The sequence below is a fragment of the Thalassophryne amazonica genome, chromosome 12, assembly GCF_902500255.1.
Source record: "Thalassophryne amazonica chromosome 12, fThaAma1.1, whole genome shotgun sequence".
Taxonomy (NCBI): domain Eukaryota; kingdom Metazoa; phylum Chordata; class Actinopteri; order Batrachoidiformes; family Batrachoididae; genus Thalassophryne; species Thalassophryne amazonica.
This window is the reverse complement of record NC_047114.1, coordinates 8,277,064-8,292,263: the sequence shown is the minus strand read 5'-3', so window position 1 is coordinate 8,292,263 and position 15,200 is coordinate 8,277,064. Positions and strand designations below refer to the sequence as shown.

The window sequence follows — 15,200 nt, the reverse complement described above, 5'->3', positions numbered from 1 at the left end:
TAGATATATATATATGTATGTATGTGTATATATATATAAAACACAGGTGAGCCCCATTGACTCATGCAATGAGTTGGGGTCCACAAAATCGGACCGCGCATTATCTGAAACAGTGAGTTAATTAAGTTGACAAAAAAAATTAAAAACAGTTTACCTAGCTAAATTATAATAGTTTCGACCATTTGAAACACGACTCCTTCAGGATAGGTATGATTTCTTCATCTGGAGTGGGTTCAGGATCTTTTTCTTCCTCCTCCGGCTGCTGTATGTCAGTGATGAGGGCTTCATCAGTGCGGAGAATTCTTTACGATTCACATGTGTAGCGGGAGCATGTATAAATTCCGGTCCAGTCTGAACCGGCAGTAAGGCTCTAAAATAATATTCTAAAATTTTGAATCATGAAGAATCATCCACCGTCACTGCTGACCTGCAGCAGCCAAAGGACGAAGAAGAAATCATCGTTCATATATATATATATATATATATATATATATACACGAGGGCTGTCCATAAAGTATAGGTCCTTTTTATTTTTTTCAAAAACTATATGGATTTCATTCATATGTTTTTACGTCAGACATGCATGAACCCTCATGCGCATGCGTGAGTTTTTCCACGCCTGTCGGTGACGTCATTCGCCTGTGAGCACTCCTTGTGGGAGGAGTCGTCCAGCCCCTCGTCGGAATTCCTTTGTCTGAGAAGTTGCTGAGAGACTGGCGCTTTGTTTGATCAAAATTTTTTCTAAACCTGTGAGACACATCGAAGTGGACATGGTTCGAAAAATTAAGCTGGTTTTCAGTGAAAATTTTAACGGCTGATGAGAGATTTTGAGGTGACACTGTCGCTTTAAGGACTTCCCACGGTGCGAGACATCGCGCTGCGCTCTCAGGCGGCGTCATCAACCTGTTTCAAGCTGAAAACCTCCACATTTCAGGCTCTATTGATCCAGGACGTCGTGAGAGAACAGAGAAGTTTCAGAAGAAGTCGGTTTCAGCACTTTATCCGGATATTCCACTGTTAAAGGAGATTTTTTTTAATGAAAGACATGCGGACAGGTCCGCGCGTCGGGACGCAGCCGGCGCGGAGCGGCGGCACAGGAAAAACACCTCCGTGTTGATAACCATTTGTAAAATCCAGGCGGCTTTTGATGGCTTTCAGTGGAGTGAGTATATGAGAAATTAACAGCTGGACATGTTCCAACTTGTCCTTAAGGCTTCCAACAGAGGTGTTTTTCCTGTGGCGGAGCATCGCGGCGGCTGCGAGCCGCCGCGCGGACCCGTCCGCACGTCTTTCATTAAAAAAATCTCCTTTAACAGTGGAATAACCGGATAAAATGCTGAAACCGACTTCTTCTGAAACTTCTCTGTTCTCTCACGACGTCCTGGATCAATAGAGCCTGAAATGTGGAGGTTTTCAGCTTGAAACAGGCTGATGACGCCGCCTAAGAGCGCTGTGCGACGTCTCGCACTGTGGGAAGTCCTTAAAGCGACAGTGTCACCTCAAATTCTCTCATCAGCCGTTAAAATTTTCACTGAAAACCAGCTTAATTTTTCGAACCATGTCCACTTCGATGTGTCTCACAGGTTTAGAAAAAATTTTGATCAAACAAAGCGCCAGTCTCTCAGCAACTTCTCAGACAAAGGAATTCTGACGAGGGGCTAGACGACTCCTCCCACAAGGAGTGCTCACAGGCGAATGACGTCACCGACAGGCGTGGAAAAACTCACGCATGCGCACGAGGGTTCAAGCATGTCTGACGTAAAAACATATGAATGAAATCCATATAGTTTTTGAAAAAAATAAAAATGACCTATACTTTATGGACAGACCTCGTATATATATATATATATATATATATATATATATATATATATACATCCATCCATTTTCTTCCGCTTTATCCGGAGTCGGGTCGCGGGTGCAGCAGCTCAAGCAAAGCTGCCCAGACCTCCCGATCCACACACACCTCCCCCAGCTCCTCCGGGGGGACCCCAAGGCCTTCCCAAGCCATATATATATATATATATATATATATATATATATATATATATATATATATATATATATATATATATATATATGAGGTCTGTCAATAAAGTATAGGTCCTTTTTATTTTTTTCAAAAACTATATGGATTTCATTCATATGTTTTTACATCAGACATGCTTGAACCCTCGTGCGCATGCGTGAGTTTTTCCATGCCTGTCGGTGACGTCATTCACCTGTGAGCACTCCTTGTGGGAGGAGTCGTCCAGCCCCTCGTCGGAATTCCTTTGTCTGAGAAGTTGCTGAGAGACTGGCGCTTTGTTTGATCAAAATTTTTTCTAAACCTGTGAGACACATCGAAGTAGACACGGTTCGAAAAATTAAGCTGGTTTTCAGTGAAAATTTTAATGGCTGATGAGAGATTTTGAGGTGATACTGTCGCTTTAAGGACTTCCCACAGTGCAAGACGTCGTGCAACGCTCTCAGGCGCCGTCGTCAGCCTGTTTCAAGCTGAAAACCTCCACATTTCAGGTTCTATTGATCCAGGACGTCGTGAGAGAACAGAGAAGTTTCAGAAGAAGTTGGTTTCAGCATTTTATCCGGATATTCCACTGTTAAAGGAGATTTTTTTTAATGAAAGACGTGCGGGCGGATTGCAGCATCGGCTCGCAGCCGCCGCGGCGCTCCGCCACAGGAAAAACACCTCTGTTGGAAGCCTTAAGGACAAGTTGGAACATGTCCAGCTGTTAAACAATTTCTCATATACTCACTCCACTGAAAGCCATCAAAAGCCTCCTGGATTTTACAAATGGTTATCAACACGGAGGTATTTTTCCTGTGCCGCCACACCGCGTCGGCTGCGTCCCGACGCGCGGACCCGTCCGCACGTCTTTCATTAAAAAAATCTCCTTTAACAGTGGAATATCCGGATAAAATGCTGAAACCGATTTCTTCTGAAACTTCTCTGTTCTCTCACGACGTCCTGGATCAACAGAGCCTGAAATGTGGAGGTTTTCAGCTTGAAACAGGCTGACGACGGCGCCTGAGAGCGCTGCGCGACATCTCGCACCGTGGGAAGTCCTTAAAGCGACAGTATCACCTCAAAATTTCTCATCAGCCGTTAAAATTTTCACTGAAAACCAGCTTAATTTTTCGAACCGTGTCCACTTCGATGTGTCTCACAGGTTTAGAAAAAATTTTGATCAAACAAAGCGCCAGTCTCTCAGCAACTTCTCAGACAAAGGAATTCCGACGAGGGGCTGGACGACTCCTCCCACAAGGAGTGCTCACAGGCGAATGACGTCACCGACAAGCGTGGAAAAACTCACGCATGCGCACGAGGGTTCAAGCATGTCTGACGTAAAAACATATGAATGAAATCCATATAGTTTTTGAAAAAAATAAAAAGGACCTATACTTTATTGACAGCCCTCGTATATAAATAAAATACACACACTGAACAAAATTATAAATGCAGTACTTTCGTTTTTGCTCCTGCTTTTCATGTGCTGAACTCAAAGATCAAAACATTTCCTGTATACACAAAAGACCTATTTTTGACCTATTTATATAGAGTGGCCTTTTCTTGTGGCCAGCCTAAGGCACACCTGTGTAATAATCATGCTGTCTAATCAGCATCTTGATATGCCACACCTGTGAGGTGGGACAAAAAAAGCAGAAGTGCTCACTAACACAGTCTTAGAGAGATTTGTGAACAGTATTTGAAAGAAATAGGTCTTTTGTGTATATTGAAAATGTTTTAGATGTTTGAGATGAAATATCACAATTTGAATGTTAGATTTGTTTGTTTTTCCCGATGAAAGCACTTGGGGGAAATGAGGGGTTCAGTGACTGTTGGAAATGTGCTCGGTGATCGGTGTGTGAAAACGGTGCACCTGATCAGCTCATTTATTGATGTGCCTCACTGCATTTCTTTCAGATTACTGAAGAAACAGAGTTATTGATTTGGGGGCTTTGGAAGAAAGAACATCAATTCAAAGAGGTTTAAAGCTGAAAACGAAAAAAAATACAACTTGAGTCTATTAAGTCTGGAAACGTTCCCAAGCAGAGTGTGATTAATGGTTCTGCTGCAGCATAGCTCCGCCTCCATGTCAGTTATTTCCACCAGGAGAAAACTGTACCGACTGTGAGAGCAGCAGAAGGTAGCGCTTCATCAGGTGTAACGCTGATCTCACATGGTTTTCATGGACGAATTGTCCTAAATGACTCACCTAAAAAGTGCAGCAATGCTGCTGCATTGAGGTATTTTGTTTCTACACAGTACATTTTTCTGTGCTAAGACAACTCCCTGTCATTGCGCATTTGCTCTGACTTGGTCTTGTTTCAACTCTGTCATTGTCCAAAATAAGGAAATACTACAGGGAGAAACCAACTCGAATATAATGTGGAATAAAAACTAGAGCCCGACTGATGTAGGTTTTTTGTGAGATGATACGATTCCAGTATTAGGGAGTAAAAAATTTATGATACTGGTATCTCTGCTAACTTGTACATAAAAATGGCATTGATTCTGAACATTTTGTTGTGAAAGAAATGACAAAAAAATGTAAATTAGGCTTTATTATAAATAACTTAAACCAGCCAACATATGTCACAGTAGCATCACTCGGATTGGCAGTTGTCATGTTGCAGTTTTAAATTTAAATTTAACCTTGATTTAACCAGGTTAGCCCCAGTGAGATTGAGATCTATTTTTCAAGGGAGATGTGGGCAGTTTTAAAGTTTCGGATTCACCTAACCTTCATGTCTTTGGATGTGGGAGGAAACCAGAGCACTCAGGGGTAACCCATGCAGACACGGGGGGACCTTGCAAACTCCACAGAGAAAGGCCATAGGTGGGACCCATGATCTTCTTGCTGTGAGGCAACAGTGCTAACCACTAAGCCACCATGCAGTGCTCTGCGTTTGCATAAAATGGACTTCTTGTCTGTTTTGGCTAAATGTTTATTATTTTGCTTCCTCCTGTCACAGTTGATGGAGAAATTTATTGTTGTGGGGCTTGAACATGTGATGTTTTAAGCACCTATGGGGTCACCATGGGATGTATGATCTGAGTCCCTGAGTCAGCTCTTGCACTGTCTAATTAGTATTCAAACATTGTTCTGCAGAGAAGAAGTCATTCATCATCTGCAGCCACGGCTGATTCTTCCGCCGCACATCATCCCAGATCAATTCTGATGAGGTCACTGGTACATCGTGTGTGTACACACACGTATGCATGCAGTCATGATGTGAAATGACAGGCAGGCGCGTTCAGTCCCCAGCACACAGTGTCGCAGAGATGGACCAGATGTTGCAGCGCGCTGCAGCCATTAGCATGCCTCTATGGTGCGCTGCAGGATTGATATGCAGTCCGTGTCGGGATCAAGAATTCTCTTTGGTCTCAGCAGCTTTGCCTCCTGTTTTTCCACAAATCTTCTTCCCCCTCTCGCCTCCTTTCTGTTCTTTTCTTTCACGCGGTTTTCTCTGACTTGAACTTGTGCACTTCATTTTCTTCTCTGACTTTTTGTACTTTTCATATGGCTTCTTTTTTATAAAACTGCACTGAAGACATTTAATTAACTCCTCCAGGGGATTAACAGTTTAGCAATGATTTATTAATCAGGTCTTTTTGCTGACATTGAGCATTTGCTAACAGTAGTGACGCGTTGTTGGTGACGGACGCATAAAGGATGAATCTTTCCAACGTTTTATCTGTCAAATGCTGTATTTGTTCATCTGGTTTCTCATTTATTCACACAGTATGTTTGTGTTAAATGATTAAAATATTCCTCTCTGGGTACACTCATCACCGTACAGTAAATTTGTGAAATGGGGATTTGCTCGCATTTTTGAATAGAGACCCAAAAGCAGAAGGTCTGAATGTGTTAAGGCGTGGCAGGATTGAACCCAAAGATGCACACACTGACCAGACAGGTGTAGGGAGAAAGTCAATAATTTATTTACCATATGCTGATGAGTCCAAAGGTAATGAGCAATCCAAACAGACAGGAGCACAGGATGAAAGTCAGCAACAATACCAGGGACCAAGCAGACATGAACAATGCAGGAAAACTAAACTGAAAGGAACGCAATGAACCAGAACAATCCAGCAACTTAGGACCACACAGTGACAACTTAAGTAGTGACACAAAGACGAGTAGATGAGCAACAGGTGGTGTGATTGGGAATGTGAAAGAGGTGTGAGGGAGACCCGGTGACAGAGACACACCTACAAACACACACAGGGGCTGACAGAGATGGAGTGAAACAAACCACAAAAAGTAATCAAACTAAAGGGGGACCACAAAGTAACCAACTACAAAACCAAGGAAGACAGGCAGAAAACTAAACTCAAGAATGGAACTCAAGAATGGCTAAAGTGTGCAAAACAGGAAAACAACATGACTAACAGATACACGGATGGGGACAGACCACAATGATAACTAACATAAGAACATAAGACACAGACAGGAGACAGACCACAATGACAACTAACATAAGAACATAAGGCAGAGACAGGGCACAGACCACAATGACAACTAACATAAGGACATAAGGCACAGACAGGGCACAGACCACAATGACAACTAACATACAGACATAAGGCACAGACAGGGCACAGACCACAATGACAACTAACATAAGGACATAACGCACAGACAGGGCACAGACCACAATGACAACTAACATAAGGACATAACGCACAGACGGGACAGACCACAGTGACAACTAACATAAGAACATAAGACACAGACAGGAGACAGACCACAATGACAACTAACATAAGAACATAAGGCACAGACAGGGCACAGACCACAATGACAACTAACATAAGGACATAAGGCACAGACAGGGCACAGACCACAATGACAACTAACATACAGACATAAGGCACAGACAGGGCACAGACCACAATGACAACTAACATAAGGACATAACGCACAGACAGGGCACAGACCACAATGACAACTAACATAAGAACATAAGGCACAGACAGGGCACAGACCACAATGACAACTAACATAAGGACATAAGGCACAGACAGGGCACAGACCACAATGACAACTAACATACAGACATAAGGCACAGACAGGGCACAGACCACAATGACAACTAACATAAGGACATAACGCACAGACGGGACAGACCACAGTGACAACTAACAAAGACATAAGGCACAGACAGGGGACAGACCACAAATGAATGAAGCAAAAAGAACCATCGCAAGCTGAATCTGAAAGCACTAAAAAAAAAAAAAAAAAAACAGTGAACAAGTCTTTGAAGTCAACTCGTCTAGAAAAGCCCAATATATAGTGAAGATTTCATCATCAGATACAAGAGTTTAAATTAGTATGTCTTTGGTTTGTTCGGAAGCTATTTTAATCACATTATTTCCCATTCAAACATGTTCCTGAAAAATGTGATACTGTCTGGATAAAACAATTTAAAAACTGTTTTAAAGTAGGTTTATATTAGTATATCTTTGTGTTTTGAACCATTTTAAATAACATAATCTCTAATTCAAATATGTTTCTGAAAAATGTGATAATGTCTGTTTAAAAGAATTAAAAACAGTTTAAAAGTAGTTTGTATCTTTGTGTTTTGAACCATTATTTATTATTTAACCATTGTTTTGAACCAAGTATTTGAACACCCTGTGATTTTGCAAGTTCTCCCACTTAGAAATCATGGAGGGGTCTGAAATTTTCATCTTAGGTGTATGTCCACTGTGAGAGACATAATCTAAAAAAATAAAAATAAAAATCCGGAAATCACAATGTATGATTTTTTTTTAATAATTTATTTGTATGTTACTGCTGCAAATAAGTATTTGAACACCTGCCAACCAGCAAGAATTCTGGCTCACACAGACCTGTTCATTTTTCTTTAAGAAGCCCTCTTATTCTGCACTCTTTACCTGTATTAATTGCACCTGTTTGAACTTGTTACCTGTGTAAAAGACACCTGTTCACACACTCAATCAATCACGCTCCAACCTGTTCACCATAGCCAAGACCAAAGAGCTGTCTAAGGACACCAGGGACAAAACTGTAGACCTGCACAAGGCTGGGATGGACTACAGGACAACAGGCAAGCAGCTTGGTAGAAGACAACAACTGTTATGATTATTTATTAGAAAGTGGAAGAAACACAACATGACTGTCAATCTCCCTCGGTCTGGGATTCCATGCAAGATCTCACTTTGTGGGGTAAGGATGATTCTGAGAAAGCTCAAAACTACACAGGAGGACCTGGTCAATGACCTGAAGAGAGCTGGGACCACAGTCACAAAGATTACATTAGTAACACATGATGCTCTCATGGTTTAAAATCCTGCAGGGCAGCAAGGTCCCCCTGTTCAAGCCAGCACATGTCCAGGCCAGTTTGAAGTTCACCAGTGACCATCTGGATGATCCAGAGGAGGCATGGGAGAAGGTCATGTGGTCAGATGAGACCAGAATAGAGCTTTTTGGAAATAACTCCACTTACCATGTTTAGAGGATGAGAACAAACCCAAGAAAACCATCCCAACCATGAAGCATGGGGGTGGAAACATCATACTCTGGGGTGTTCTTCTGCAAAGGGGACAGGACGACTGCACCGTACTGAAGGGAGGATGGATGGGGTCATGTATTGCAAGATTTTGGCAAACAACCTCTTTCCCTCAGTAAGAGCATTGAAGATGGGTCATGGCTGGGTCTTCCAGCATGACAATGACCCCAAACACAGAGCCAGGGCAACTAAGGAGAGGCTCCGTAAGAAGCATTTCAAGATCCTGGAGTGGCCTGGCCAGTCTCCAGACCTGAACTCAATAGAAAATCTTTGGAGGCAGCTGAACTCCAAACTTGAAAGATTTGGAGAAGATCTGTATGGAAGAGTGGACCAAAATCCCTGCTGCATCCTGGACCCATTTCCGTCGATGCTCGCGGCCAACCGCATGGCTTCTGATGTGCCAGAGTGGTCCATGTCATATGGTAAGGTTCTGTATTTTTGTCTTGACCCAACACACCAGCCACAGTCGTGATCGGATATTTAGCTGTGATCTGGGTCTCTGTGTGTGTGGATGGTTGTGTGTTTGTGGCCGTCACCACAATTCGGTTTTTGGGTGCTCTCAAGGGGATTAACACTACGGTGTTCTAGATTAAGGTATGGATGCTCACTAATTAGACAACAGACTGTTGCTGTCACTGTTTTTTCATGTGTGGTTGTTTGTCCTGGTAAGTTGTATGGTTGGGGCCCCGTCTCCTCACAGTCACAGTTATTGTCTTCACCACTCGTCTCTCGTTCTTGTCTCTCTTTGTGTTGTTTTGGCGGTCGGCCCTTCCTGATAGAAGTTGTCGCTTGGCCTTTGAGTAGGATGTTGTAGGCTGATGGGGAAGGGCGGATGGGGGTCACACACACACACACACACCACATTCAGTCATGCACTACATACCTTCTGTCTTGCAAGAATAAATTGCATATATGTGTATTAATGTTCATAAATGGTTCTGCCAGTGTGGAATTTACCATTACTATATATGCAGACGGGAAAAATAATAATAATAATAATAATAATAATTCTTCCAGAGAGTTTTTCCTCACCACTGTTACCAATATGCTTGCTCAGGGGGTGGAAGTTAAACTGAATTATTACTTTGAAAGCCAAATATTTTCTAAGGTGGTACTCATAGAAAAAGATTGAGAACAACTGGTTTCAAATGAACAGGTTTATCTCAAAAGGTTAAAAAAAAATGAGATTTGTTTGATCCATCAGTTATCGCATTAAATGGTCATTATTTGACTTATTGATTAAACAGCTGTTTGTTGAAAATGCAATAATATGGTCATACTGGTTGACTGACAGGTGAGTCTGTCTGTCTTTTGTTTTTCCATCTGTCTTATCAACAGATACAATAAATATATAAATAATATAGACAAACTGAAAACAGTTTTCTGGTGAATCCATCATGAGGAAATAAAGTAAATGCAGCAAAATACAATAAGAAACAGGATCAAAAGAGGACCAACTCAATCCAAGATACAGTAAAGCTTGAAGTAAAGACACGACAAAGAAACTCAAACTCATAAAATAAACTGTGAATGAAGTCCTCCATTTGTGACATGTTAATAGCATCAAGATGATAAATGTTATTGGTTTTGCACTTTTGAGTGAATGAGGTGTTAAATATATTCAAAGACTTTTAGATCAAGTTAAATCTTCTAATAATTCAAATGGATTTTCAAGAAAGAAACACGAAAACCAAGGATTAGAAATTAAATAATCACTTGAATATATTTAAAATCTGAAAATGGGAGTAATTTCAGCATCAAATTTGTTTCCCTTTTTAAAAAGAAAAAACTGGAAAAACCTGTTCCCAGTGTACGGCGGCGTGATGCGTAACGGTACAGTTAGTTGTCCTCAGAGAGATGAATAAAGTTTATTGAATTGTGAACTCAAACTGGCAGTCGCGGCGGGTTGGACCAACATTTATGCACCTTTAGAGTCAGCACGTGTAACTTCAAAGTCACGCCTCCCTGAAGCGGAACGGTAAACACCATTTGATGTTCTTCAACGGCAGTCAGGCCTCATGAAGGAGGTAAACATGAAGAATTTGAGGCATGACAGGGCTTTGAAACATCAGGCAAAATGTGATTTAAATGTAGCACAAAATGCTGAGAAGAGCAACCAAAAATCTGCATTGACTGAGATAAAAAAAAAAGAAAATTTCCGCTCTGCTATCTCTCTGCAGAGTGAAGCAGGTGGTGATGGGTAATTTTATGCCTCCACAGCAATCATTTGAACTGGCTACAGGGTCCCAGAGCATTTTGTGGTTCAAGTCCTGGTGAATTTTCAGTGAATATTTGTGAAATGTGACATTCTGAAACAGCCAGACCTTATTTGTTGTGACAGTTTTCCAGCAGTCTATGAGGAATTATCCAACCTCAGACACTCCTCTGGGGTTCATTTCCCTCAGTCCAGTTCTTCTTCGTGTTTCTAGTCTGTGTTTTGACAGTAAAGGTTTGAATTCATTATTAAAAATACTTTAGCAGCAGGATGCATGGCACGCTAACCGTACTATCCTCCTTCCATCCCAGAGAACCACTCTGCACCTCCAGACGTCACCAGCTATACCAACAGCTCCGCTAACACCGATGCGATCCAGGTGGAGAGACCGCCGGCCGCAGGAACCACCACCCAGAGGCCGACACCCAAGTACGGCAACGCTGAGCTGATGGAGACTGGAGATGGTGGGTTGGGTCTGAGATGCTGACGTGCAAAACACGAAATGACTGACCGTTTATTCAACTGTTGTGATTTTGTTTTTGTTTTTTGTCCACATCTCCACTGAATCCCACACTAAGTTTTTGTTGAAATAGAACTTGTGACACAAACGCCAAATATTATTGGTTGACCAAACTAGTTTTAACTAATGACTGTCTACCGCAGTGTCCTCTAAACACAACTATTTCAGATAAAGTCACTGTTACTGTTGTGCTAATGTCTTATGAAGGTCAACCAATAGTATTGCACATCTTCACCAGCACCAGAAAACGCTGCACTGGCTCCCCGCATCAACAGCTATCATTGTGATAGGACACTACTCAAGCATCCGTGGGGAATTCTCATGCTTTAAATGTGAAACACACCTGATGATGATTATAATTTATCTCAGGATGTGTAAGCAGGTTTCAGTTGGTCTCCAAACAATACTAAGTTAAAAAAAATAATGGAAAGGTGGTGTAAAAAACACAAATAAAGGTAATGTAATGTTTCAGCTTTTTCATCAGTGGTAGCATTTTTGTGAGGCCACATAGTCCAACCTGCTTTTTCCACGTATAGGAAGATTTTCTCTTTTCAAGCAACATTTTTGGCTTCATGCATGTAAAGCAAGTTTATATATTTAAAAAAATGGCCCCATGTTATTTTTGCTACTCTAATTTCTTTAGGACCAATTTTATTTTAAAAGGAACCCCGACTATAAATACATGTTTATTCTATATGACTTGTTGTGATATTAGTAACATAACTATGGGACAAAATTTGCAAAAATAATGTCAAGTTTTATGATATTTTACAAAACTTTATTTCTACGTAGGTCGCCATTGTTGTTTGTAACGCAATGCATTCTGGGTAGTGACGTCAAACGGGAGAGCTTCCCGTGTTTTCATTACAACTAGCAATGATGAGCTCCTCTGTTTACCATTTTCAGTTCGAACCAGAGCGTGATCTGCAGTGTGAGAAAGAGAACTTTGAAAATACTGTCAGAAATGAAGATCTGCGCTCTGATCAAGCAAGAGTTGGCCATTGTAGGTGGTGTCTGTGTGGGGGCTGCTTGCCGATGCCGACGGAGAAAGAGAGCGTCTGCTGCTCTTTACTTGTGGACGATTTTTCTTCTTCTGGGGAAATATGATGGGCACTGCATCTGGTTTAAGACGTCGTTTGTATCCAGAAACACCAATAAGCTCCCTCATTAGCTGAGGTTGATGAAAAGCCTCAAATGCATCCGCGTTGAAGTGACGTGAGCACAGCCGCGGGTCTTTCAGCAACTGCACTCTTCCACAAGCATCCTCCCACTTTTTCCTTAACTTTCTTTCTTTTGGAAAGCAACGAAGGCTTACCTCGCTTTATGTGTTGCCCTTAGACTGAAAATTGCATCCAAAAGCCGCGCAATGTGGCATTTTATCTCGGTAGAAGAACTAGCTTTAACACTGTTTTCGCTTGCATGAAAGATTTCAGAAACCTTTCCACGTCATCACCCCCAGAATGCATTGCGCAGGCAAAAACATGGCGGCCGCGTTGTATTGAAATACGTGATAAATAAACACTATTTTATATCATTCAAGACTTGTTTATGCACTTCTAACTATATATTATAATAGCAGATGTCAGTGTTTCAATTTTTTGACAAATTTGATGTTATAGTCGGGGTTCCTTTTAATAAAGACAGCAGAACAGTGACTTAACAGGAGCGCAAAGAATTCTGGGACAACTGGAATGATAAATAATTACCTCCGCCAAGGAGGTTATGTTTTCGGTCGTGTTTGTTTGTCTGTCTGTTTGTCAGCAGGATAACTCAAAAAGTTTTGAACGGATTTTGATGAAATTTTGTGGAGTGGTTGGAAATGACAAGAGGAACAAGTGATTAAATTTTAGTGGTGATCCGGATCACGATCCGGATCCTGATGCTAATGCATTAGCATGTCTATGGCATTTTCAATGTTAAAAGTTAGCATTACGCAGTTGCAGCTGTCATCACGTTCGGGTGCATTTGTTTTCAAATTGTAATATTTCTTACATTTATTTTTGTTTATAGAAATTTTGTGGAGTGGTTGGAAATAACAAGAGGAACAAGTGATTAAATTTTAGTGGTGATTTGTTCACGATCCGGATCCCGATACTAACGCGTTAGCATGTCTATGGCATTTTCAATGTTGAAAGTTAGCATTAAGCAGTTGCAGCTGTCATCACGTTTGGGTGCATTTGTTTTCAAATTGTAATATTTCTTAAATTTATTTTTGTTTATATATTAATAATCTAATGATTATTATATACAATTTTAGAGAAAGAGACAAAAAGAAATAGATCACTGTGCCAAGGAGGGAATCTCTTTAGGGTCAGTGACCCTATGGCCTTGTTTAGAGAAGTGTTTCATAAATGTTAAAAAATTCATATATTTGCAGTTTAGTTGAATAATAAATTGAATTTTGTCTCTTATTTGTTTTTGTCTATATGCACATGCAATATCAATATCAGTGCTCAGATGACAGTAGCTTCTGGAAAGGTGCAAGTTGCAATAAACTGTGATGCCAAGCGCTAAGGATACATGCTATTGATATTTTGGACACTTTTCTTATCCCATCAATTGAAAGGATGTTTGGGGATGATGAAATCATTTTTCAAGATGATAATGCATCTTGCCATAGAGCAAAAACTGTGAAAACATTCCTTGCAGAAAGACACATAGGGTCAATGTCATGGCCTGCAAATAGTCCGGATCTTAATCCAACTGAAAATCTTTGGTGGAAGTTGAAGAAAATGGTCCATGACAAGGCTCAAACCTGCAAAGTTGATCTGGCAACAGCAATCAGAGAAAGTTGGAGCCAGATTGATGAAGAGTACTGTTTGTCACTCATTAAGTCCATGCCTCAGAGACTGCAAGCTGTTATAAAAGCCAGAGGTGGTGCAACAAAATACTAGTGATGTGTTGGAGCGTTCTTTTGTTTTTCATGATTCCATAATTTTTTCCTCAGAATTGAGTGATTCCATATTTTTTTCCCTCTGCTTGGTCTAAAAAGTAACCGTTACTGACTGCCACAATTTATTTTCCTGATTTCTTATAGTGTTTCTTAAAGCCAGAAAGTTGCCATTTGAAATGACTTTAGTTTTGTGTCATGTCTGTGATCTGCTTTTTTCTACAAAATTAAATGACTGAATAAACATCCTCCGAGGCCGGTGAGTCCATAATTTTTGCCAGGTGTTGTAGATGTTATGGAGTCAGTGACCCCATGGCCTTGGCAGAGGTTTGCACTCTCTGAGTGCTTCTAGTTCTCTAATTATTCTGTTAGTTGGAAAGTTTTATGCTGGTGTTTGTGGTGAGCTTGTTAAAGCTTCTTAAAGTTTGTTAAAGTTATCTCCATAAGTGATTGTGACATGTAAATTAAATGACATGTTGCACAGAATTCAAAGCATCTTGGATTTTGGTCATGTGATAATATACAGTATGTGTATTAATTTGTGCACTTCTGTGAACAGTCTATAAGCATACACCAGTCAAAAACAGCTCCAGAGACTGATGAAAAGAAAATACTCGTTTTTCCTAGTGATTCTGACAGTATTTACATCATTCTGAGCAAACATCCTAGCGCACTGTTGAAAGGAATACGAGTATAGACTAACTGCTGCTAACGTTAGGAACAGAGCCAGGGATTAATTGCAGGGGTGAAGTGAGTCATCTCCTCTGTGTGTAGCACTGTACTGGGCAACGCACTCAGTGTCTGTGCACAGAGAAGTTATGCCCACACAGTAATAGACATACATTGATTTTGTGTCTCCTCCCACCCCACGGGGAAAAAACACATCATTTAGGCAATTAATAAAGAGATTCATGGGGTTGTTTCGGGTTTTAAAGCTGGTTCCATGTATGTGTGCCATATATGGGCATGCAGTGTTGCTACAGTAATTCTGACTACATCTGTGTCTGTGTGCGCCTGCTCTGCTGCTCTTCCTG

The 15,200-nt window shown here is 41.0% G+C and overlaps 1 protein-coding gene across 2 annotated transcripts in view; it reads left to right on the top strand.

Moving 5' to 3' along the window:
• The window catches only part of LOC117522697 (disco-interacting protein 2 homolog C), a 427,709-nt gene that overhangs the window by 286,513 nt on the left and 125,996 nt on the right, over positions 1-15,200 (top strand). Inside the window, exon 6 of one of the 2 annotated variants that reach the window (XM_034184153.1) lies at positions 11,068-11,220. In XM_034184153.1, coding sequence (XP_034040044.1) covers positions 11,068-11,220 — 153 coding nt within the window. The remainder of the gene's footprint in view (positions 1-11,067; positions 11,221-15,200) is intronic. The other variant, XM_034184154.1, reaches the window with a different exon arrangement.